The 27,778-nt window shown below is 37.7% G+C and overlaps 1 protein-coding gene across 4 annotated transcripts; it reads right to left on the bottom strand.

Annotated features, from left to right (window-relative positions):
- On the bottom strand, window positions 1-27,297 carry PCB (Pyruvate carboxylase). Of its 4 annotated transcripts, none has more exons than XM_065238934.1 (10): window positions 27,177-27,297; window positions 8,761-9,127; window positions 8,447-8,703; window positions 7,110-8,362; window positions 2,769-2,813; window positions 2,083-2,480; window positions 1,757-2,016; window positions 659-1,688; window positions 519-594; window positions 1-454 (listed from the first exon to the last, which is right to left on the bottom strand). In XM_065238934.1, exons 2-10 carry the CDS (start codon window positions 8,854-8,856, stop codon window positions 282-284), a joined length of 3,588 nt encoding a protein of 1,195 aa, XP_065095006.1. In that variant the 5' UTR covers window positions 8,857-9,127; window positions 27,177-27,297; the 3' UTR covers window positions 1-281. The 4 variants fall into 4 exon arrangements, with proteins under 4 accessions (XP_065095006.1, XP_065095008.1, XP_065095007.1 ...); XM_065238936.1 differs by lacking the exon at window positions 27,177-27,297 and adding an exon at window positions 26,841-27,046; XM_065238935.1 differs by lacking the exon at window positions 27,177-27,297 and adding an exon at window positions 11,626-11,733.
- Window positions 27,298-27,778: the final 481 nt, after the last annotated feature.

The raw sequence follows: 27,778 nt of genomic DNA, 5'->3' as shown, positions 1-27,778 counted from the left end.
TTGAGTATTTATCTTTATTTGAAACTCAGAATATGCATCGAAAAATAAATGTAGAATTTAAAGTTTTAACAAAAAAGCTGCTTAGGGCAAAATGTTAATATAACATGACGTGACAGTACATTTTAAGCCTATATCATCCACATACACATTTCCCACGTAAATACACCCCTATAGCGCGAAGTTTTTTTTCCTGTCTGCTATTTAATATTAATGCACGTCAAGTGAATATCAACTGTATGTCTTTTCGTATTTGTTCATTCTGAAGTATAGTGTCCGGCGAATTATTCCAGAGTTAGAAGCAGATCTTCACCTTCCAATTTCATTCCGGAAGAAATGTCCAGTGTTTTCACAACGCCAGCACGTGGCGCTTGTACAACCATTTCCATCTTCATGGCAGATAGAACCACCAACGGTTGACCCTTTTCAACGCGATCTCCTACTTTTACTTTGATTTCTAAAATCAATTATTAATGTGAGTTAGTACGTGTTTAGCTAAGAGTATAACTTGAAATACATACCGATGACAGAGCCAGGCATTGGGGCACCAACTTGATCCTTATTTCCCTTAGTAGCCTTGGGATGAATGTGCAGCTCCTGTGTAACGATGCGATTGGATTAGTGTTACTGAATAAAATTACTGTGTAAAATTTCAACCTACCTTAACAGCTTCCTTGTCACGGACCATTACCGATCGCAGTTGACCGTTCAGTTCAAAGAAGACCTCACGTTCACCGTTCGTCGTTAGATCTTCAGCCATGGCAAGTGTTTTGAAGCCAAGCGTCTTGCCCTTCTCAATGGTGACTTCGAATTCTTCGCCCACTTTGGGACCGGTTAGGAATACGCGGGTATCTAGTTTATCTACGGGTCCGAAGGAATCTCTAAAGGTAAGAAAATCGTTGGTAACCTGAGGATATAAGGCAGCGGACATAACGTCTCGATGAGACACATCTGGATGAGATTCTTGTAGGTCTTTTTTCAGTTTGTCGAAATCTAGTGGGGGCAGCGAAGCACCAGGACGTCCATCAATTCGTGGCATATCCTTGAGCACACGAGAGCGGAATGGTTCAGGGAATCCACCGTACGGAGTACCGATAGCTCCTTGCAGGAATTCAATTACAGATTTTGGGAAGGAAAGTTCTTCGGCCCGTTCCATTACCTGGTCGGCTGTGAGATGATTCTGCACCATGAATTGAGCCAAATCACCAACAACCTTAGACGAAGGAGTGACCTTAATGATGTCACCCAACAGCAGATTGGCTTCACGATAAGCCTTCTTGACATCTTCAAAAAAGTCTCCCAATCCAAGGGAATATGCTTGGAACTGAAGATTGGTGTATTGACCACCAGGAATTTCATTCAGATACACATCAGCATTTCCAGATTTCATCGTTGTCGTACACTCAAATGGAGCATACAAAGTTCGAGTTTGCTCCCAGTAGGCAGAATATTCACTAATGTCCCGTAGATTCAGACCGGTGTCCAACGAAGCTCCCTGTAGTGAGGCAACAACAGCGCCCATGCTGGGCTGGGAAGTCAAGCCAGACATGGAATCCACTGCAACATCCACGACATCAGCACCAGCTTCAGCACAAGCCAACATCGAAGCAACGCCCGCTCCAGAGGTATCGTGAGTGTGAATATGGATCGGGACATCCGGGTGTTTGTCGCGGATGGCCGCGATAAGCAATCTAGCAGATAAAAATGTTTGATATTTCTGGATTATTCAGTTGTGCTTTAATCATTCGGTAGAACTTACTTGGCAGCTTGTGGTTTAAGTAGACCAGCCATATCTTTGATGCAAAGTACGTGAGTGCCGGCCTTCACCAGTTCATCGGCAAGATTAGTGTAGTATTTGAGGTCATACTTTTTCTTGGTAGGATCACTTACGTCTCCCGTGTAGGAGATCGCAGCTTCGACTACACCTCCAGCGTTACCGGCAGCTTCCATTCCCAAAACCAAATTCGGCAGGTAGTTCAAGGAGTCAAACACTCGAAAGATGTCCATTCCACATTGAACCTGTGAAACATTAAAAATAGTTGGATAACAGATAACACACACACATACCTAAAGTGGAAATAATACCGAGAGTTCGCAAAATTTGTGAACGACATTATCCGGATAATTCGTGTAGCCTACGGCATTCGCACCACGCAGCAGCATTTGGAATGGAATATTTGGAATCTGCTTTCGCATATCTTCCAGGCGTTCCCATGGACACTCATGCAAGAATCGTAGAGCAACGTCGAAGGTGGCCCCACCCCAGTTCTCCAGAGAGTATAGATTGTTGAACTTATGCGATACGAAGGGGGAGATTTTCAGCAAATCATGAGTTCGAACACGGGTTGCCAGCAGAGATTGATGGGCATCACGGAAAGTCGTATCCATGAGCAGAAGATTTTTCTGGGCTCTGACTGCCTTGGCGAATCCTTCTGGTCCCTGTTCTCGCAAGATGTCCTTGAATCCACGTGGGGGATCGGTCACTGTGGGATATGTCGTTTGAACTATTAATCGCAGTTTGAACAATCCGTAGCCATTACAGAAGTTATTCACAGAAAGTTATTACTGGTTCAATAGAGAGTTAATCAAATATTATTACTCTTCGAATAGATAAAAAAGCCGACTAACGTGAAACAATAGGAACTCATCTCATAATTGGTGGCCTAAACTAATGCTTTTTACTGAACAATTTTTGTTTTCGTTGGACGAACTTATTACGCTTATACTTCCTCGTATCATGTTCCGTGTATTTTCCTCATTTAATTTTTTACCTTTTTTGCCCTTCTCCTCCTCTGCAAGTGCTTCTGGTGACAAATCTGTGAATAAACACATCCATACGTAGTTGCATAACACAAAATATTAGTAAACATAAAATAAAACAATCAAGCAGTACCAACTAACATAAACTCGCTGCAATATTATTTGTGATATATATAGAAGAAATGTAAGAGATGCTGTTTATTCTTCGATTATGGGTGTTGGTTGCTAATGATCGTGCCATCAAGTCATCAAAGACCACCCGAACTCGGGTCATCTGATACATTTTGTAAATCAAAGTTAAGATCTTTTTATCAGCAATAACGTTTTACCTACTTCAAGACTAAATTTGATTACCGGTTTGCTATAAATTGGACTTCCATTTTTTAAACAATAATCGTAAATGTTAAGTAGTGAGCATTATTGTGAATTTTATATATAATCAATCTCAAGTATGTTTTCGTTTCAAGATTAAATTCTATTTTATTAGCTTTGATTCTAGATTTCGAATCTAGCTTCACGAACTATGTTCCGACTAGGCGAGTGGTATTTGAAGTCTTGGTGATATAAAATCAATCGTGTTTACACAACTTATCCATGAATGTGATATACATTCAACGTTAACTGAAAAATGTTTTTCTTTCGTCTAGCGAAGGGCATTCACTTACTGAAATGTATATATCAAAAGTTTGCTCCTAAAACAATTCTTAATCTCCAATTTTCATCAGTTCATACCGATTTTGATAAAACAGGTCTACTTGTAGAAAAAGGTTGGATATATAAGGATTAACTGAAACGGACTTTCAACTGAAAGACACTTCAATTAAAGTTTTTTTCACTTAGCGAATGTTTGTTTTTCGGTATTTGGAATACAACACTGTTTAATGATAACTTTTTATAAAACACTAGATACATTTAAATAAAATGCTTATAATTACATGAATAATGTTTCATTTGCCCAAAGCAATTCCCATAGAATTCAAATGATCTCAAATTTTGGGAAGATAATGATTTTAAAACGATTGCGCATTTATAAATGTAAATTTTTACCCGATAGCAAAAACGAAAATTTTCGGCCACACTTATAGCCTTGGTGGAATTCAGATAACTTGCTTTTTAAAAGTTTATGGAAAATTTATCTGAATTTTAAAGCATATTGAACTAATCGAAATTTCAAGACATTTTAAGAGTTTCAAAACCAAATGCTGATGGCCTAGTTTTTAAGGTTGGTTTTGGAAATTTTGGTGCTGTTTTATCATTGATTACATTTTAAAGTTTAAAGCTATTTTGAAAACTTTGAAGCCATTTATGTTATGTACAATTTCTTGTTATTAAGAAGATGGAGGTAAGACGGCTACCCTAAACTAAAAGAAGATTGCAAAATTTCAGCAATAAATGAAGTCAATATGGATTTTTGGAGTATTTCACATATCTTGAAGGATTTTCATGAAACACTTAGAATATCTCGGACTCCTGACCATAAGGAGGTTGTACAGTGGCATAAAGGCCTTTTGGATAGAGAATAGATCGACAGTGAGCATGCATAAGGGCGTAAACGCGATGATCGATTCTCTTCATCGATTTTCTCTTTAAATTGCTACAGTTAAGGGAAGCAATTTTCTGATTTTGTTCTAATACAGTGCAGTAACAGGTTGTATTGGTCATCAAAAGCAACAACAAACGCACCGAGAAATGTTAATCCAAGCGAGTTATTAACAAAAGAGAAAATCGACGAAGAGAATCGATCATCCCGTGTACAAGGGCATAAGAGCATGCATGCTTACTGTCGAGATGTTTAAAATTGTATCACTAAACTCTTAAAATCAAAGAATTAAAACACCCTCCAAAGGCACACCTATTTGTCAGTTAAAATCAGATTCCTTAGCAACAAAATCAAGCAATGACACCGATATTGACTATGCATCAGAACCCTAGTACCTCTTCAAACTAAAGAACAACGAGTAAAAGATTAGGTTTGATACCTAATGCATGTAAAATAACTAAATCTTTTTTTTTCTTATTTCATAACCATCCTCGGTGGAAAAACCCAACTATGGTCACACAAGGTAAAACAAGTAACAAGGACTAAAATGTGTTCCTTTGTTTACAAAACAAAAACCCTGTTCCCCTAGTTTGAAGTAGTTATAACTTAGGCTTTGGTGGAAGATCTAATACCAGTAACGCACCACGAAAAGGTGATCTACTAGCGTTACTGGGCCTTGGGGAAAGTTATACAGTTGATCAAGGCCTTCCAAATAGTGAGTAGATTAGTTAAGATTTCTCTCACTACCTTGATATCCTAATCATCTAGGAAGTTGTTGCCTTTGGCAAAGTCGCTCAAGTGATTGAGGCCTTCCAGATGGAAGATGAATTAGTGTACAATTTCATCACTACGCAGCGCCAATCTTTTTGAAACTACTGTCTTCAACACGATTGTTCAGGTGACCCAGATAACAGATAAACAGGTTATTTTTAAACTCTCTTAAACGTGGTGGTAGTGTCCAAGTGAACTTCATTTATATGCTAGATATGCAAGGTCCTGGTCATCCAGACAGTTGATGACTTCGGCAATGTTTTTAGGAGACCAAGCTTTTTGAATGGTAGACATATAAGTTCAGAATTTTCTTACCACACAACGTTAGCTTGTATATATATTTTCTGTACTTAATACGTATATAAAGCCAGGTTAAAAGAAAATCTGATCACAGGTTTCAACGCACCATCGCGTTCCTAGAGAACAGAACCAGAAACTTTTGTCATCTTTTTGTTTATTATACTTTGACTAGTAAAGAGATGCCTATGGCTAAAAATCTCTATAATAAAGAAAAAAAAAAAAAAAACTTTGACTAGTATCTAGTCATCAACATTGATCAACACGTTTCAAAGTTATATACCGTAATCCGGGGGTAAATTGATTACTTCTACCGATTGAATCTACGTAACACTTATTAATCTTTGGTAATTTGCGAGACACAATAAGATAAGGAGCAGTTAAAAGTAGCATATTTTATCACTTCCACAAAATTGAAAATTTAGAGCGGTAGAATCGGTTGTTATGGATTCACATCACCCCGTTTTACGGTATTCCTAGATAAGTTATAAATATTGGTGTAGCGATTGTCGCATGTTTGAGTCCAGGTCCCGAAGCAGGCAACAAATTGAGATTTTTTTTTAAAGGCCATAATTTTACGTAACGCTGATAGATCGCCTTTTCGTGGCAGGTGTACTCAAGTAAATAGCCATCAAGCTCAAGTATATGATAACAATATTTTACAAAAAAAAAAGCGATGTGCTAGCAATTAGCGGAATAGTAGGTTACTTGGGTAAGATTAGGGGAACAGTTTTTTTCAGTAATCAAAAGAAAAGGTTTTTGTCCATTTTACGGTTTACGTCTTGTTCACAGTAACAAGACTCGGGTCGCACGCCACCGAGGATGATCTTGAAACAAGGAAAAATGGCTTGATCTGTTATGTGATTCCTTCCCAATCTTCTATTTGTTTTTCTCTAATTTGTAGTGGTTAAGACGAGGGTTCTGAATCACTGAACACTCAGCGAGCATAAAATCGCTGATTCAGACTAGTGATAGCGAAATGACATACATACTTTGCAACATTCTCTTGTATCCTAAAAAAGGAAATTATCAATTTAATATCATAATACCGAAAAATAGTATTTATGCGAAATGAGTATTTGAAAGCTTTTGATTGACAACGAACCACGCCTTTGCAGGATTCTTTTACTCTTCGAAGGGTATACATAGCGGAAATATACCATTACAACCGATTAAGTGTAAAGTATAGTAAAGTGGTTTCTTGCATTTGAAACGAAAAAATAGCTTTAATAACTCTGAAAACGTTTAAATTAATCATTATCACTTTAATAATTAAAAAAATACTTCAAAGCATCAATAGTGACGTTCAAAAAACCAAACTGGTTTCAAAATCGCAAAACACATGCCATAAAAATATCTAAATTGCCTTAAGACGTCTATCAACACCAACTATCTATCAACTCATCCCCTATCATTATGGAATACGGGCGCAACGATAAATTCTCGCCAACAAAAATAAATAATTAATTCTGAAACCCCTGATATACGCATAATGGCAAAACTTGAACAATGGCTTGAACAATAAATAATGCTTTTTTCGAGAACAAACTTAGCCTTAGTGGTCCGGTTATTGCAAACTATTAACATAGATATGTTTTAACTAGATGCATCTGAGAGTAAATGCATTTTGAATCTACAGAAAGCAATTTACCTTGATAGTTACACAAACTCTTGGGAAAAATAAGCAAGCCACACTGTTTTCAACAAACATAGTAAAACACATAAAATTCAACTGGGTACTCACCCAACGGCAACTGTGGCACATGTGGCTGCACCTCCGCTGGCTTCAGCTTGGTCGCTAATGGAGTGGTAGGTCCGTTGACTAACACTTCACCAAGGTAGTTTAATAGTTTTTGGGCCCGGTTCTTAGATTTAGTAAAACGGAACAGTTGTGGATGCTCGTCGATGAAGTAAGTATCCAGGACACCATTCAAGAATTTTTGATTTTCCAGAACATTCAGTAAAAACGGGATGTTGGTCTTAACACCACGGATGCGGAACTCGCGCAGAGCACGGTTCATTTTGGCAGCGGAAGATTGTAAATCGGATGCGTGTGAAATTACCTTAACTAGCAGTGAATCGTAGTATGGTGAAATAATAGCACCAGCATAGGCAGAGGCACTATCAAGACGAATACCCATACCTTCGCCGGATCTGAATACTTCCAGGCGGCCAGTATTTGGTTGGAAGTCGTTGGCAGGATCTTCAGTTGTTACACGGCACTGGATGGCATAACCTTGGGGTTTAATGTTTTCTTGATTGTACCCTAGTTCTGGCAAAGTCATGCCTTCTGCAATGCGGATTTGTGATTGTACAAGATCGATACCGGTGATTTCTTCTGTGACGGTGTGCTCAACTTGTAGACGAGCGTTCACTTCAATGAAGTAGAAATTGCCCGATTCGTCACATAGGAACTCCACTGTTCCGGCATTTTCGTAGCCAACATGTTTAGCTAATCTGACGGCGTATTCGGTCATTTTATCCCGTACTTCTCGTGGTAATCTTGGTGCAGGTGCAATTTCAACAACTTTTTGGTGACGTCTTTGCACCGAACAGTCACGCTCATATAAGTGAACCACATTGCCTGCTTTGTCACCGAGCAGCTGCACCTCGATATGCCGTGGTCGTTCGATGAATTTTTCGATGAACATGGCACCGTTACCAAATGCTGCCTTAGCTTCCGAACTGGCACGCTGGAAGTTATCTTCAACCTCTTCCATTTTCCTAACCACTCTCATTCCTCGACCACCACCTCCGTAAGCAGCCTTGAAGATGACGGGCAAACCGTGCTTTCTGCAGAAATCGACAGCCTCATCCTTGGTCGTCACAGGTCCATCAGTGCCAGGTACGATCGGAACACCGGCTTCGATAGCTGCCTTACGTGCAGCCACTTTATCACCCATCTGTTGCACAACCTTTGGCGACGGACCGATGAATCGAAGACCAGCATCGATGACGGCTTGGGCAAAGTCAGATCGCTCAGACATGAAACCATAACTGAAAAATTTGTTTTAAAGTGTGATGTTCATTCAGTCGATTCAAAATGTCTCATTTGAGACCAACGGAATGTATTATGCTCACCCAGGATGCACAGCGTCGACATCGTTCTCCTTGCAGACTCTAATAATTTCTGGAATGCTTAGATAAGCATCGACAGGCGCGAGTCCTTTACCCACCATATAGGACTCATCTGCTTTTTGGCGGTGCATGTGCATTTTGTCCTGTTCGGAATACACTGCTACCGATCGGATGCCCAGTTCATTGCACGCTCGGAAGACACGGATGGCAATCTCGCCACGATTCGCAACCAGCACGGATCGGATCGGCTTGTACTCTACCTGTGTATTTCAAAAAGGATTGTGTAAGTGATGATCAAAATGTGTTTTTAGACTTACCTTAGTTGAATACGCATTTTTGATCATTGACCAAATTCTGATACGAGGAGCCTTTTTGAAGGCCTTCAAGGCAATTTGAGCACCGCACATTGACATGGTGATGGCGATGATTATGTAGCTTAATACTAGGCAAGCCTCAGGGCTTATATAAATTTGTACGTGTAAATTTTTTAACAACTATTTATATTGATCGTTATTCAATAGTTCAGGTATAAACGAATGTAATAGATTAATTTAAGTGTGATGCTGAAGTACACTCTAGGACGCAATAAATTAGATGAGGTTTGGATAACTTATACTTAAAAAATTGATTGAAAATCGGTTGATTTGTAGCTGCTGTGTTTTCTGCGTTATCGGATAAGGTATTCTGTAAGTGGATAAGAATAATAGCAATGGTTAGTAAAAATCTTATTTTGTGTATGTGTAGTTGAATCAAGCTTATCATAGATTTACTCGAGAACCGCTGATCAGAAGCACTGCTGTATCTCATGGCAACTGAAAGTCAACTAACGATATGATGCATTTCCATAAATCCACTGGCTGTTTATTGTAGGGTAAATATTTGTGTAATTCAGTATGTCTGGTTATAGCCTTATTTAGGTGGTAATCGATTTCATCTGCATTGAAATGGTGTACCTATTTGAGCAATCTGTTATATTTATGTGATTAACAAATTTTGAACGTCCTAAATGCTATTTTTCAGTTTAGACCGATTTAACCTGTATAAATTGACAGTCAATCAACAGCATTTGAGCAGTTCCACACCAAATGACAAATCGATCAGACCTTCTTCAATTTCCATGAAACTTTGCATAATTCTCGCCTCGGTGGCTTGAAAACCACCGTTTTGAGAAAATCGAAGTTGAAGTTCGACAGATTATGATTTTAACTGTTTAGAAACAATACATTTTGCAATACTATTTTTAATGCAGTCAGTATTCACTGACTACATTAAAAATAGTATTGCAAAATGTATTGTTTCTAAACAGTTTAAATCATAATCATCATAATAACGTTGAAAATTCAGTAGAAACGGTAAAATCACAATTTTACTTTGAATTTCATGCTACAATATAGAAAAAAACACATAGGACGTTTTGACTAATAAAGTTGTACATTGGATGATTTTTCTAAATGAAATAATCAATGTGTGTTACATTGGAGGTTTTGTTCTACATGATACTAGATTCCCTTTCACAGATTTCAGAGTAGAGTACCTAACTTTAGATTGGCCCCGCCTTTAAAAAATGAGCACCAGTCATGTTATGCAGTCCAAATGACCAAAGTAACAATCATGTATCCATCATTTCAAACTGTAGATTGGACAATTGTTGTCCTATGATTATCTTAAATAATTGAAAGTAAATTTGGATGGGTGTTTTTGTATAACAAACATTGATAGAAGAGCAATAGTTTGTATCGTTTAACTCGATTTGTTTACATTTGTTATTTAGGACCTTTTCTGCTCAAATTCGGCCAAAATTCATTCGGATTCCACGCCAAATGATTTCATTCGGGTTCCACGCCAACTTAAAAAGTCATGTTTAATGTTTTGAGACGTCGGAGCGCGGGCCAGGACTTTGGTTTGCGTTTCGGCCTATTATTTTCGAACAGAGTGTTGGATAATGTTTCCCATAACATAGACATTCTAAAAAACAAAATTGAGTCCGTAAAAATATTGATTTTTTCAAAGTTCCAGAGTGTACTACTCCCTTAATCCTTAAATTTATAATTGATCAAAACAAATTTCATATTTATACTGAACTAATGGCCATAACATTAAATTTTGAACAATTATAAATTTAAAACTGTCCTGTTCACTATGCCCCTCCTTCCTCTATCATGTCAAGCTGACATTTATATACACTTTAAAACAAAAATACTTAATCATGTATTAATTTTATCCATTGAGAATTACATACATGTAAAATCATCCTGTAAATATCACCAATGCTCATCGTAAACTGACCAGCTGCAAGCAGGTTTGCTTCCACTCACTTGCTATAAAAACATGATTTTCTGGTACACCAACCCTATTTATGGTAATCAAAAACAGCATCAAACAATCTAAACCAAATATATCTAGCCCAAATTGACAAAAAGTGCGGCCAACAATTCAAACAAACTTCTAACATTATTTCGCACAGTGCGTTAAGAATAAATTACAGTGAAGTAAATAAGCGTAAATATTTGACGATAATTTCTTTTGTATCGTCGTAATTAGGAAATCGATGCAGATATTTTATTATTGTTTGATAGTACGTTTTCTCAATTTACGCTGATGTACTTTCCATGCTTCCAAAGAAAGTTTTTTTTTGCTTTTATTTATTACATCACACCAAGTTCAAATAACGGACAAATCATATCATTCAAGTACACGGTGATCAGCTCACAGGTCATGCTCAGTTATCACCTTTTATACACATATTGCATGTAAATACATATGACTTTGTTTTTGCAGTAGCTGCTACGTCAACATTTTATTGTGTATTGTGATAAGGCTTTCACTTTAAACGATTGAGCATGATTTTTCGACTTGCCGCCTGATAGTTCTTGGTACCTTTTAATATTTGTTTTTTAGGCGATAGCGTTGATCGACGGCGTTTGGCATGCGATAAGCTTGTAATTGTACAATTGTTCAATCTCAGGTGATTTTACATAAGGAAATAGATTCACACGTTTCACTCGTTATCTGTCTGCACTTCAAGATAAACAATGAAAGTTTAAAATTTCGTGATGAGAATATTTCGGATGTCGGATCCAATTTATACATTCCTTATCGCCCTAATGTGCCTTATCACAAAATGTGTCAATCATTATCATAATTGATATATGAGCAATAGGGAACACTAGTGAGTCAGGTACCTTTGATAGAAGAATCACGTTGATTGACTGTTATTTTTCTGGACCAATTTCTCAACTTAAGATAGGTTGCACCGAGAGCAGTGATGTGCACTGTTCCGAAGCAACCGCAAGACTATCAATTAGTAGCTGTACGGGAACCGTTTACGCTCCCTGATTATTTACGCGAACACTCAAACGCCTTTTCACCGTTTGCTGATACATAGCAACACAGTTTACTCGATCGTGGGACGTTGAAAGAAAAGCTGTTACTGTTTTTTCGAGAATTTTACCATTCTTACAAAGCAAGGTATACATATCGCATGGAAGACCGACTTTCGATCCAAGGCCCGCAGAGCCGAGTTTCATATACCAATCGACTCTGCTCAACGAGATCGGAAAATTTCTGCTTGTGTGTATGTGTGCGTATCTAACGAACAATTTTTCAAGACGTGTTTTTCGGCAACTACTGAACGGAATTGGGTGCAACAACCATATTTTTTTAATCGGTCAACTGGTTCCGGAGATAAGGGCGGACCAAGATAAAAAAACCTTATTAAGGGAATTAAGTCGTGTTTCTCAACAACTCTTAAACCGAATTGAATGGCAACAACCACCAAATGAAAGGATTCATGGTCTCATAAAATGCCTTTAAATATTTATAGAATCGGTCAACTGGTTCCGGAGATATACACAGTATAATATCTTAAAACACAGATTTATGGAACTCAGTCATGTTTCTCGAAAACCACTGGACACAATAGGACTCAACAACAGGAAAGGTACTAAAATTCTATAGAACGCTTTTAAATATTTTTGGAACATGTCAACTGGTTCCGGAGATATGACCGGAATATGACCCGGAGTTAAGTCTATCATTGATTGATTTCCTTTATTTAGGAGACTTTCATCCGTAGGCTGCTTCATCTCTGATAAAACCCATCAAATTAAATGAGAATTTAAAATCCAGTTCAATGGTAGTAATTTGAAGTGCCCAGGACCACACTAACCCCTAGAAAGTGGCCACTTTCTGGCATGGATTAAAACCCATCATGCGGTACCTTAAATCAAATCAGAATTAATGTATTAAATCACATCAGCACTTTTGGTGGAATGTGTATTAGTCAGTATATGGTGTACCAAGGCTATCATGTATTGAAAGCGCGCGGCCATTCCGTTTTTCCAAACGGGTCTTTCGTTTTCTTAAACGAACGTTTTGCTTGTCAACATTTGATATGGATAGGTTCTATCATTTTGACGATACGAAGATGATGATTTTAATTTTGGCTTAAATACTGTAAAAATGATGAAAACGCCTTATTTACGGTATTTTTTTTTAGTAGGCCGATGTCTCACTTTAGGTAAGAACTTTAAAATGCACAACTTTGCCTATCCATCCTTCTAGGACTCTCCGTTTAAAATATATATTCGAGCGTCACCTATGCGGTAGGAAAACGATCTAGCCAGAAAACACCAAAAGTTGGCCCTTAATAAACTTAGTAACTTTGTCGAAGACTACAAATCTTTAGAATGCATACCCACGGCGCTAGAGGTTTTGGCCACGCTAAAGGGTTCACTGCACACCACTCTGTACTGTAGACTCCCGTTTATCTGAACAACACTGCGGGGATATAGATATGTGACGTGTAACGCAAGCACACTAGCGGGAGCATCGCCGTGTAAAGTTGTTTATTATTTTCCTCTGGCTAACCTAAAAAATGTATGAAAGTAGATCTGTCAAAATGAGTTTGGTGGCGAGATGGACCAGCCATGGTCTTAGCCTGTCTGAAAAGACAAATCCAAAGAAAAAAAAAAAAAATGAGTTTGACATCGATTTGTTATGTATTTTCCTCGGATATTCACTAACACGCTCTCACATATCGCACCAACACAACCGGACGTGAAAATCTCTATAAACATGTGTTGAGCTCAACACCAGTGATCATCTTTTCTGCCATTCTATGATGTGCTCCTCAAACTATTACGCAGCAAAAAATAAATTTTAATATTACATCCAAGAGCATGCACTTCAATCATGTCGAAAATCTCATCTATTTTTCATGGCCACAAAAATAAACAAATACAGTAAAAGCAGCGTAATGTCAGTTCATGCACTGTATTAATGGCAATTTTGTCTTTTTTGACACGATTGCATCCATTTTGATGTGAATTCAAAATTATTGTTTTGCTGTGTACAGTGTATACCTATGTATTCATATTTGCATGGTAAAGTCTTGCTGGTTTACCATTAGTTATCAATATTTGCTTTAGTGATCTCAACCAATATGTGCTAGACAACACCGAACGCAGCATCAAAAGTAGCTGATACTTTCGCCTGGTAAAAGTAAGCACACCAATACTGTGTGAATGGACCTAGTCGTACATTGCTACGCTTTTGAAAACAAAGTCTGCCGACAGTGAAAAAAAAAATTCCGGATATAATTGGTTGTCTTTCGGTTTGTTGAATGACAGATTACACCCTTGGACATATTAATTGCAACAGTTAAAACATGCATGACATTAAACCTGTTGTATCCTAATGATATTAGCAAAAAATGGCTATCTTCCATTTAATTTCACTAAATTATATTTTGTATCCGCCATAGGTACGTATTTCGACTACAGTGTGCAGTCTCCATCAGTGTCATTTCCACTAAAGACATTTTTTTGCTGTTTTATTTAAGCATTCCGCTAACAACCCAATTTCATCACTTCAAAACTAATGATATGGTTAGCCAATATTCATTTCATTTATAAGTCTAATATTTTAAGTTGAGAAAAATCAAACATCTGAATCAAATTTCGATGTTTTTTTTGTTAAGTCATTTATTTGTATAGGCTTAGTCGAATAAACTTTACAGAACCGATATATTCTTTTTCTTCTACAATAAGAATATTAAAACTAGAGTTAAGGGGGTTTAACCGATTACTTGCAGTCGTCTCGAGGTTAGGGAGTTTTACAATTTAAGGATGGGGAAAGGTTTTGAGGATTACGAATTTCATTTGTTTTAAAATGGTAACTATTTCTAAAACACTTACTTAAATCTAAAGAACTGATGATTTCAACATGAGATGAACATGAATACTACAGAAGGAATGTATACACACACACACACATACTTTTTCTCGCAAACACATTCATCCTGACAAACATACCAAATTAATTAAGAAAACAAACTATCTACAACCTAAGGTTAATGAATTTCAAAAATTCATAAATGAGTTTAATATATTCCAAATCGTGCTCAGCCAAGATATCTCGAACCGGGAAATTTCGATGTTAAACGATGTATATGATCTCGAATTTAATTAATTATATTGCCAATTTCACGAGGATGTGCATTAGCCCAAGAACGATAGTTTTTTCAAGCTTACTTATATTAGGAGCTATCCATACTTGGTTGCACTTCTACATGAGCATTCATAGAAGTCTATTAAATATTAAAGCATAAAATCCGTCTAAAAATACTGAAGACACTACTAAAATAGTTAAATGTACAAGTTCCGATTTCCGAGAAAAGGGCCTGTCTGTTCACAAAACATGATAAGGGCTTTTTATAATGATGGTCGTGATGTGTTTTCGAAAATACAGGTTTTCGCAAAATATTACCGTCAAGAATATTTCAGCTCCTACAATTACTATGCACAATGGTGTAGATATAAGGAAAACAAAACGTGAAAATACATTTTTTTTTTGTGTTTGCAAAGTGCGGGAAGCATAAAGAAATTCGAATGAAAACGAAAATAAAAATAGGTTAATCATCTGGGTTGCTGATCCCGCGTCGTTCACGTTTTACTATTTTTATCCGGAGAAATCTATCTTTTCGTTTGTTGCCAGAAATTATGTTAGGAGCATGGACAGGGTGGCACTTGTTGATTATCGTTTGTTGTTCCACTTTCGAGAGAATCGTTGCCATGAGTTGTTTGTTCCTATGTGGATTGTACTTCTGATAGTGGTTATCATAGATATTGAGCACTATAATGGGCAAATATGCTTAGAAGGTACAGTCTACAGTGTAGTTTAACTTTTCACTAATTCTCATAAGGCGATTACTAGGAAATGTTTGCTGACCACCGGTTCTCGCAAAATAGACACCTTAAGTAATTTTATACTAAGCTCAATAACCTCAAAAAATCATAGACTATGAATTTTGGTGTCTTTCAGAATGTACACTGCTGTTTAATATAGTAGCAACGCAGGTCAATTTTCGTTCACAAATGGTAGAAGTAATGGGACCGCGTAAGTGGAATCTTGATCGCATACCAATAAAAATAACCTGATTAGAGCTTTGTTGATAATGAGCAACCACGCGTTATTTTCAATTAGTCATACAGGTACGTGTAGTTTGGTGATAATCGTGGATTTTTTGCCATACATGTAGATTCACTTTTGCAATAAGTAATTGTTGTTAATTCCTTTTACAAAAATAAACATCAACCACAAAATTACACTTCTGCGGTCAGAGATCCATTGTACAGGAAGCTACAGATATGCTAAATTTATTATGCGTCTGGACAGTGCCTGATTGCGGCATGTTCAACTGATAACACCGAAGGGGCTTGGCTACAAGACGGCCGATGATGTTCGCATAATATTGCGTCATACCGAGAACGTGAAAATAATAGGCCCGGATCGACAAACATAAGTCGCTACATAAATATAGAGTCCATACAAAAGTATGGAAGTGTTTTTTAAAAGTTGTTCCAATCGAACCGTCAAAATGCACCGCTTTGCTCGATTGGAACAGCTTTTTCAGTTTTGTGGTGAAACTCGTCCATTCTTAAACTTTAGTCCATACCGGTCAACGTTGGCGGCTCCAGGGGGAGGGTGTGTGAAGATAATTTTCACTTCATTGGTCCCTAACACATTTTGCTTATTATATCAATTACCACTTTGTGCCAAGCAGTTTTTTGTAGAATTTTATATGTGTCCTAGAATTTGTATATTTGTACGTCCATTTTTTAAAATATTGAATTAAGTGCAATCAATAAGACTCCGTGGGACTACAATGAAAATATCTAACGAATTTTGTGGCGAATATAAAGAGAATTCTATGCCAGTGTTGGAAAAGTTCGCGAAATTTCACGAAGTTCACCAAGGGAAAAGTTCGCGAGTTATAGTGAGCTTTCGAAAAAATTTCCAGCACTGTTCTATGGATAGAAATTTTACATTAAAACAACCAAAAATCACAAACACAAAATATTTACAGAATTTCTTAGGAGTTCTCAGTGGAATTCCATATTGGTTCTGATGACTTCAAGGGTGATAGTGAGGAAAATTTCAATCGAAATCTAAGGATTGCTTCTAAGGTAATTCTGCGGACCACCGGCTCCTTATGAATCCTATGAACGAAGCCAAGGAAGTTCTGGAATAATTTCCAATTTAATCTCTAATTTAATATAAATCAAATATTTGAAACATCTATATTTTAAAAACTTTATCAAGGAGACTTTAGCCGTAGGCTAGTTCATCTCCGAGGCACCGAAATATTTGACGATTGATGCATTTAATTTGATTTTGTTTGAAATATAGGGTTCCAACAAGAATTCCTAGGATTTTGAAATTATTGGTGATCTGAAATATAAAATAAGTTGCGATATTCCAAACCAAGTAAAAAATTAATCATATATTTTAATCAAACGCATCACTTTGCTTGGGATTGTGCTCCCCCCCCCCCCCCCCCTTTGTATGACACCTAGAGCCGCTTATGCCGGTCAATGATCGTTTCAAACGTTAATAGCCTGAAGCGTTTGCTAAGAAATACGAGCATACTCTATTAGACTGGTGTAGACCCTTGCATATGGTCACAATGTCACCAGCGATTAGGAAAAAAATATGGTTGCCTTGACATCACACCATTTTTTTGTATTTGTATTGGTGCAGGCGATCATTTAAATTCGACTTCGATGGTCACAGAAATTCGATAAGTTAATGGTTCACTTTCGTTCAATCAATGTGAATCATTCATGTTCCATGAGATAAATAATATTACAGTTGTTGAAAATCATAAAATAAATTTAACTACGTTGTATATCTAATAAATAACGCGCTGTCATGAGCCACTATGCTGGCTAATGCAGTCATAGAAGCTGAAGCGCGATTGTGCACAGCCAGCTGTACTGATTTAATAGGCGGAATTAATTCGTTTTGATAGCGTGACCGTGTTAGCAGTCATCAGATATTCAGTATCAAGGGTGCTTGGGAAAATCTGAATAATTTCTTCACATGAACAGTTATGAAAAGGTACTTGCACTTGAAATATATATATATTGCTTTTATTCTAAAACGGCATTAAGACGTCTAAGACAAAGTTGTAGAAAACTGGATCGCGTACCCAAAAAAAAAAAAATAAATGTCAAAAATTGCAGAAAAAAAAACTGATGAAACTTTTGTAGCAAAAAAAAAAGTACATTTTTAGATCATTAAACGTATGTTTATTTGAAAGCTTATCAAGTATACTAATTTTGCTGATATTGGACACAATGGACACTTTAAAATTGACCGAAATCGAAGAACCATAAAGCTGTACATCTTCAAACGAGTAAGATATACGAAAAAACTTTGCCGGAAATTCACGTTTTTAGTATTACAGTTTGAACAATCGTTCAAAAGAATACTTTTACCTTTTTTCCTCGATCGGTTCTGATCAATCCATTATTTTCCAGATCAGTGATTTTATGTTAAGAGTACTGAAAAATATATATCACATGAAATAAAAAAAAACACGTGATTTTCTAAATGAATTTTTTAATAAATGCGTAAGTGAACGCAAAATAAAATCAATTATTCATTGCAATTCATATGCAATTGCATCGAATAAAATTTAATTCTTCAAAATATATCAGAGTATATTGAGCTATATTTGTGATATTTGATTCTCAAACAATATATTTTATTTAAAGCTCATATTATTCTATTACGTAGGTGGGTCAAATTTGTTAAAGTTCTTTCGATCTGTATTGAGGTTCCCAACAACTGTGACAAATATGAATGAATTTGGTTATAATCTGCATTTGTGGGAGATCTTTAAAATTTGTTTTGAAAAAAAATAGAAAACGAATCTAAACTATTCATACATGGTAAGTGTGCCAGTTATGGTACTAGTGCTCCAATTTATAGCCCTAGGGTTTAACTTAAGCATTGAACAACATTAAAAATTAAGATAGGGCCAATTAGGGAACTTCTTGGGCCAAAAACTGGTTCACTTACCCTTCTTGTCAAAAATTCAAAAATTTTAACAATTTGGATCAAACCTTTTCGAAAAACTATGCAGAACAACTATGTCGAAGATCACAAACCGATTAGACATTTGCGCTAAATGTTATTAACTTTTAACTTCAGGGCAAGTGCGCCGCGCATACTTATAAGCCCATATACACAGGCCTGGTATGCGTGGTATGCGTGGTGCAGTAAGCCAAAAGTAAATGGTTGGTCACTTTTTGCACAGAAGTCCAATCGATTTGTGGTCTTGAACAAAGTACAACTTTGCCGAAGACAGCAAACTTTCTTTTGTGAAATAAAAAAGTTAGAACGCTGCGCCATCTTTGCGGCCAAAACTTGAACTGTTTTTATCGCTCAAATTGTAGTTCCGAATTAATCCAAGAAACTTCACTCAAGACGTCAACTCAATTGGATGCAATCCCAGACCGTTATTATTGTCTTCCTGCTAGATCTACTTCCTGGCCCACTGTGCATTATTACCATGAACAATTATATCAGAATATCAAAATATGTTATCGCTTGGTCTCCAACTTCAGGAGATATGGTAGGAAAAACGAATAAGATCCGTGAGTACGTGTCTTGAGTCAATTAATGATAAAAATCAGGCCAAAAAACCTCCGGTTAAAAATCACTATAAATGAATAAAAAAAAAACCTAGGAGGTCAAAAATTAAATAAGCATTCCATATTATTCCAGTATCTGGTCCAAATACTATAATACATTGACAGACATGAGACCGATCTGGATCGACGATAAGACTTTTTGCGACACAGTTTGTCATTGAGTGACTTTATTTTTGTTTTATCGCCTATTGGATTGCTTTCATTTTAAAGTAGCTTCAATAAAATTTACGAAGTATAACCATAGAGGTAACTCTAAGACTAGAAGGTCCCGAAGAAACGTGCTCAACTTTTTGGCTCAGCTCTTGTACTATCTTCGGTCCCAAGCTAATCGATTCACCCCTCGAAACATAGGAAAATCCACTAACCCCTCATTTTATCTGTCAAACTTTCATAGCGAATCAAAACAAACATTGTGTAGTACTAGAATTTTGACTAGAATGGGGTTCGTTAATCGATTTGCTTGGGACCAATAGGCTAGTCAAGTAGTGAGCCAATTTAAAATCGTTAGTTTCGAATTGATTGTTGGTATAACTCCATAAAATCAATCTGGTCCAGACAAAGCCCATGTAAATGACCAATGGAATGAACAATTATATTTAATGGTGATTACATGCGGATTGGATTTTAGCAACTTGTATTAACGTTAACCTCAATCTGTTGTAAAAGTCACAAAATATATTATAATCATAATCTTACCAACTAGCCGGAGAGAATCGTACGACTAAAGAATGGCTTGTGTGTGTGTATCCAATACATTTCCCACTGACCAGCAGTGCTTTTATGGAAGAAAAATGGTTGCACCTATTTTTATACATAGATGCAAACATTTTTAGCCCTGGAGATGGAAGGTGTTAGGTCTACTGTACATCCAACGACCTATTTCAAGATTTCTTGTTCATACACGTACATTCTAGGTCGCCTTACAATAAGCCCCGAATGAACACATCGATACATCAATTGACATGTAACGCATTCACACTTCCAAAATAAAAACAAAAAATACTTTTTTTTTGTATTCTGGCGCGTATTTAGTATAAGCAATTTTTGTATAAATATGAGCAATTATTTGCAACAATTAGAACGATCAGCAACTTTTACTGTTTCTTTACCCTTCTGTCATTGCTGCTAGTACCTGCTAGTCTCCCAAAAGTCTCCCATATATTTCTGATGTGTTATACGACATTTCGACGTCCTATATCTTTGTATGATTGTCTTGAGTTCCTAGTTGTGTCTTATAAAACCAGGTTTATAAACCGGTTTTTTTTTTATTAACAAGCACCACTCCATTATCGTATCGCATGTGCTTAATTTTGCTGCTCTCCTTCCACTTTTAATTTGTTGATTCTATAGTACCGGAAAAGATATAGATGTATACAAAAAATATGGTTGTTAGCCGAGATCTCGGCAAATTCCCGTTTGTTAACTGAATCTCGGCAAATTTTTCACTGAGATCCAGCAAAATAGATTGCCGAGCTGCTCGGTGGTGTCCATCTCGGCAAACAATCTAAGTGTGTGGGTGACGATCAAAAAATCGCTCATTGTGACGCTGTCAAAGCTAAATGTACAGGTTTTATTTGTCAAACACAAACTTATGATCTTTTCTTATTACTCGTATGTGTATCATCGTACTATCTTATTATTCCATAATTTCATAAAATTTTTTTTTGGCCAAAATGAATTGAAAGCACCCTGAGATAAAGCAAAACCCTTTGTTTTAGAATCCTACTCGATTCTAAAAACAAGAAAAAAAAGTGAGTGTTGCTATTCCTTTGCTCTAGACAAACCCGCCCGAATAGAAATTGTAATGTAGGAAACATCAGCAGACATCTTCAATACATTAAATTTTAACGTGTATTGCTGTAACCTTAATGTATTCAGACTTCAGTGTGACGTCCAAGTACATAAAAATACATTAGCCTCAAACGTTACATCAGAATCAAACGTCTTGACGATGTAAAATTTGACATCAGAATACATCCAATGACAACAGAACCTAACGTTACATTAGAATCAAACATCATCACGATGTAATTTGTTGCACGCATAAAACATCAGAATACATCCAATGACAACAGAACCTAACGTTACATTAGAATCAAACTTCATCACGATGTAATTTGTTGCACGCATAAAACATCAGAATACATCCAATGACAACAGAACCTAACGTTACATTAGAATCAAAGTTCATCACGATGTAAATTGTTGTCCCTCGGTCTCTCGCCGCATGCAAAGTTTGTTTTGTCCTGAGTCAGCACTACACGGCGAATGAGAACGACCCTAATTTGAGGTTAGTTCACTCATAAATCGCAAAAAGTGCAGGAACTCAGTTTTGAATTAATTTCCCTCATGTTCCGAATATGAGAAAAGCAAAGATTGGATTCTCTGGATTCTCGTAAATTTTCCAGATTTTTGAGGTTTTCCACAGGAAAACATGCGGCAAATTTACTCATCCTGCACTTTTTTCGATATTGAGTACACTGTACTCAAATATGCGTGATCTCATTGGCCGTGTACAGTTTTTTTTCGCAGTATGGGAAAAGTTTGATTTGTTTACGAATTAGCCCGGGAAAGTGCCAATAATGTGTCCGTCGCAAGTTTTGGTGGCGATGCAATGTTTTTCTGGTAAGTAAATGTGAATTTATTAATTTAATGTAATGTAATTATTTTTTGTTTTTAGGAAAGTGTACCGGTACCAGTCCCAGCCGAATCCCGGTAGGGAATCCGAAGCTGGATCCCGGGCGGGGAGTTTGCAGCCAGATCTCTTTGCAGGTTAGTCAGTGTATTTTTTTACTAAAAGCTACAAGCCCGATGACGGGTTCCGTAAACGGAGCCCGATGGGGATTCCGTAGACGGATCCCGATGGGGAAACCGAATACGGATCCCGATGGGAAAACCGAATACGGGTCCCAATGGGGAAACCGAATACGGATCCCGATGGGGATTCCGTAGACGGATCCCGACGGGGAAACCGAATACGGATCCCGATGGGAAAACCGAATACGGATCCCAATGGGATAACCAAATACGGGTCCCAATGGGGAAACCGAATACGGATCCCGATGGGGATTCCGTAGACGGATCCCGACGGGGAAACCGAATACGGATCCCGATGGGGAAACCGAATACGGATCCCGATGGGAAAACCGAATACGGAACCCATTGGGAAAACCAAATACGGGTCCCAATGGGGAAACCGAATACGGATTCCGACGGGGAAACCGAATACGGATCCCAATGAGGAAACCGAATACGGATCCCGATGGGGATTCCGTAGACGGATCCCGATGGGGAAACCGAATACGGATCCCGATGGGATAACCGAATACGGGTCCCAATGGGGAAACCGAATACAGATCCCGATGGGGAAACCGAATACGGATCCCGATGGGAAAACCGAATACGTATCCCGACGGGGAAACCGAATACGGATCCCAATGGGGATTCCGTAGACGGATCCCGACGGGGAAACCGAATACGGATCCCGATGGGGAAACCGAATACGGATCCCGATGGGAAAACCGAATACGGGTCCCAATGGGGAAACCGAATACGGATCCCGATGGGGATTCCGTAGACGGATCCCGACGGGGAAACCGAATACGGTTCCCGATGGGGAAACCGAATACGGATCCCGATGGGAAAACCGAATACGGATCCCGATGGGAAAACTGAATACGGGTCCCAATGGGGAAACCGAATACGGATCCCGATGGGATAACCGAATACGGGTCCCAATGGGGAAACCGAATACGGATCCCAATGGGGAAACCGAATACGGATCCCGATGGGGATTCCGTAGACGGATCCCGATGGGGAAACCGAATACGGATCCCGATGGGAAAACCGAATACGGATCCCGATGGGGAAACCGAATACGAATCCTGATGGGAAAACCGAATACGGAACCCATTGGGAAAACCAAATACGGGTCCCAATGGGGAAACCGAATACGGATTCCGATGGGGAAACAGAATACGGATCCCAATGGGGAAACCGAATACGGATTCCGATGGGGATTCCGTAGACGGATCCCGATGGGGAAACCGAATACGGATCCCGATGGGAAAACCGCATACGGATCCCGATGGGAAAACTGAATACGGGTCCCAATGGGGAAACCGAATACGGATCCCGATGGGATAACCGAATACGGGTCCCAATGGGGAAACCGAATACGTATCCATTAGTTATCGTTTTGTGTGGAAAACCTGGAATTGGGTTGTATAATTTCGAAAAACAAACAAATTTTTATACATCATCTGAACGAGCTTCGTTTTCTGAGCACAAATATATTTTTATCGTTCCCATAGACATTCATCTCGATTTGTAAACCAAGATTTAAATTGTCGATAAATTGCTTTAGATGACATTAATATCCTTTTGAATGACAGTTCGCTCTATGGCGAGGGCCGCTAAAATAGTGATGTTTGCAAATGTAATAACACTGATTTATCATAGTTCATGTGAACCAAAATTTATGAAATTTTTTGATTTAGGTTCCATTTTTAAACCATTTTTTCAACCTATTAATATTGGATTCAGAGAGCCGCAATAATGGCGGTAAGCTCCAACTCGGATTAACTTTTAATACCGTCCCTGTTTGGATGATCTGCGTATTGTTTGCATAGCATCGTGTTGAATAACTCTGATGTCGACATCAAAGCAGCCGGACATTCTTGATCGGGATATAATCCGAGGATAATACCGATTGAAGCTTACAGCCATAAGTGATTTAATGAATAATTCGCTGATTGCGACTCTCTGAAAACTAAATGCACAGGTTTCATACGTCAAACTCATCCTTTGCAACGTCCTCTTGTAACTTAAAAATACAAAATGTCATAATAACGTAGGGTAGAGAACTACTTCGGCCTAATCGCCCGTTTTGGGCCTATCGAGCAGAAAACTTCAATAGAAATCCATTATTTCAGAGTTCGTCAATTCAATTATGCATTTGGTACGATACTTTAGTTAATAAGCTACGGAACGAAGTCAATGAGAACACTGGCACAGTGGGTCGATTTAAAGGGAGATCTGGAGGCGCAGCGATCACATTGTCATGATTGTCTGGTAGTTCACTCAAAAATGCTATAACAATCGCCAAGCTCGCTGTAATGTCACCAAGTGCCTCGTCACCCACGAATAGGCGTCTATGTCAGTGGTCTAACAACTCTTAGCGCGCTAATGGCATAGTTCCCCTGCCGCATAGAGAGTTGCCACAATGATATTAGGTTAGCTAAGGTCAGTTAACTGACTGGTGGGAAACGGGAGCTTAAGCAATGGCTATTCTTTATGCATTAAAGAGATAGTCTACCAGAATGGATGACTTTTTTTGTACAATTTTATGTTTTCTGATGGTTTCTGTTGTGCAAAACATGAGAATTAACTTTTTCAATACTTTCAATTGTACAAAGCATTAGAGCTAGAAACAAGATCTTGTAAACACTACACACCTTAACTGGTAGTTTGCTAAAAAAAATGCTGCAAAAATCGTCAAGCTCGCTGTAATGTCACCAAGTGCCTCGTCACCTACAAATTGGCGCCTATGTCAGTGGTCTAACAACTCTTAGCGCGCTAATGGCATAGTTCCCCTGCCGCATAGAGAGTTGCCGCAATGATATTAGGTTAGCTAAGGTCAGTTAACTGACTGGTGGGAAACGGGAGCTTCAGCATTGACTGTTATGCACGCATTTTTATGATGTAATCTAACAACAATCGTGTGTAGTGTTTACACGATCATGTTTCTAGTTCTAATGTGTTGTAAATATAATTGAAAGCATTTGAAAAGTAAGATTCTAGTGTTTTGTATATCTAAAAACATTAGTAAACATCTACATTTGAAAACATTCAAACAACGTTTACTTTAAACGTTTTGTACATCTGAAAACATCAGAGAACATCAAACACGAAGTACAATTGAAAACATCCGAACAACGTTTAGTTCTAACGTTGTGTACATCCGAAAACAACCGAAAAACGTTTGATTCTAACATCAGGAAACCTCTACATTAGAAAACATCAGAAAACGTTTACATATAAAAACATCCGAAAAACGTTTAGTTCTAACGTTTTTTACATCTGAAAACATCCAAAAACGTTTGTTTCTAACATCAGGAAACATCTACATTAGAAAACATCAGAAAACGTTTACATTTAAAAACATCCGAACAACGTTTAGTTCTAACGTTTTGTACATCTGAAAACATCCTTAAAACGTTTGGTTCTAATGTCAATAGATTGAAATTTTTGACGTCAGACCGACATTAGAATGGCAAAATTTTGTTCCAAAATTTCTGATGTATACACCATGTTACGTTGCTTAAATACAACTAAATCATAATGTTTCCTAATGTTTGACATCAGGCATACATTTGATTTCGATGCTGATGTAGACATCAAAATCAAACGTTGGGTTAATGTAAATTTCTATTCGGGCGGTTGACCCTTTTCAAGGTAATTAACGACGTCAGTCCAGACATAGTCACACTTAATAACTCACGCATGTGTTGGTGAGATTCTTACCAATGGGTGAGCAATGTTTTATATTTCCATTAGTGCATAGAACCGGCTCAATCTATTCGAGCTTTCTTCGAAGCGTGCACTGAGTTATTAGCATGGAAATAGGTTATAGTCGAGTGCATCCACTTGTGACGGTGCCAAATTTCGCTTAATTTTGGAAGAAGCGGTATCGTTTTATATATGCTATAAATAAATTCATTACCACTACCCGTTACGTAACCAATAATAAAGCATTAATGGACAGACGAATTTAGCCCAGCAGATAACTGGATCCAACTGGAATGTTTTTAATCATTCGGCAATCCGGTTTTTGTAGCCATCCAAAATGAAACGAAATCCAGAATATTAATGTAGGTACCTGTTTCGATGGTTGCCTTTTGGTTCAAATCATTGTTAAGTCGTACGATTCTCTCCTGCTAGTTTGATGATAAGAGAATGATAATAATAGACTTTGTAGCTTTTACTTGTAGTAGGAACAACAGATTGAGGTTAGTGTCTTTACAAGTTGATAGAATCATCGTAGACATTGCAAAATACGTCCAATCCGGATGTAATCATCATTAAATATAATTGTTCACTTCATTTGTCATTGGCATCGGATTTGTCTAGACCAGATTGATTTTATGAGTTTTGGTTCGTTAGTTTTATTGAAGCTACTTTAAAATGAATGCAATCTAAAAGGCGATAACATAAAAATATAGTCAATCAATGACAAATTGTGTCACAAAAAATCTTATCGTCGAACCACATCGGTTTTACGTCTGTCAGTCAATCTGTACCAGATACTGGAATAATATGGAATCTTTATTTCCAACAGCAGCTGTGAACACTACCGAAAACACCAAATTGACATCCACTAATCACATACGCACCACTTCATATTACGCAATATTTTTTTTTGTCCGCAGGCAAAGTTCTTTTTATTCGCCGTTAGATGGATTCACTGAAGATGAACAGCTGATTGGACTGAGTAATAGGGCGCACTTTCTGAAGGATGTACTCCCGGTTGACCCAAGATACTCTAGCCTCTGTTATCAAATCACACTTCCATTCGAAATAGGTATATGTATGCCATATATTTTGATCGCCACCAGCTGGTAACTGTGTATAGATGAAATAACCTTGAGTTAAGATGTTATCCACCTTTTATGTGACACAAAAAACACAAAAACAGAACAGAATGACAAAACGAAAATGAGAAAAATTACCGGCTATCACTGGAGAGTGGAGACGCAGACGGTATATGCAACAGAGAAATTTTAAGAAACACTTAAAATGCACGTTGTTTCGAACGCTGAACCTTACACCGACATGATCTACCAGCAACTGATGTTCGATGAAATTACGCGGTGGTTGGACATCGTCGTGGCCGTCGCCAGCCAATGGCACTGACGGACGATGACGATAGGTTGGTTACTAACACAACAAGAGCGATAGGAAGCTTGACTACATCTTATACCTTGAAAGGCGTCGGAGCTTTATATCGATCGGTTTGTTTACGAGACGCCGCCTCGTGTGTAGCTACCGGCGTGCGAACAGATACCATGCCAGTGTTGATGTGGCATGCTGGCTTATTCACGCACGTGCAGACGTATAAAAGAGTCACGCGTATGTGGTCAAAGCACGACAGAAAGTTAGCACAGTTCACAGTTTCCGCTTCATAATTAACTTTTCGTATAGATTGTAAAACAAAAAAAAGTTGGAAGGGTTGTATACTACATACGACCGCAGGGTTGGCGTTGGATAACGTCTGTTATGTGTTGTACTTAATTGTGTATATTATATTTTAGGAATATTCCTTAATAACTCT

This window comes from Ochlerotatus camptorhynchus, unplaced genomic scaffold (assembly GCF_037179485.1).
Source record: "Ochlerotatus camptorhynchus isolate MF236.1 unplaced genomic scaffold, CSIRO-AGI_Acam_v1.1 ptg001181l, whole genome shotgun sequence".
Taxonomy (NCBI): domain Eukaryota; kingdom Metazoa; phylum Arthropoda; class Insecta; order Diptera; family Culicidae; genus Ochlerotatus; species Ochlerotatus camptorhynchus.
The sequence above is the reverse complement of the archived record's forward strand: the minus strand, read 5'-3'. Positions and strand labels throughout refer to the sequence as shown.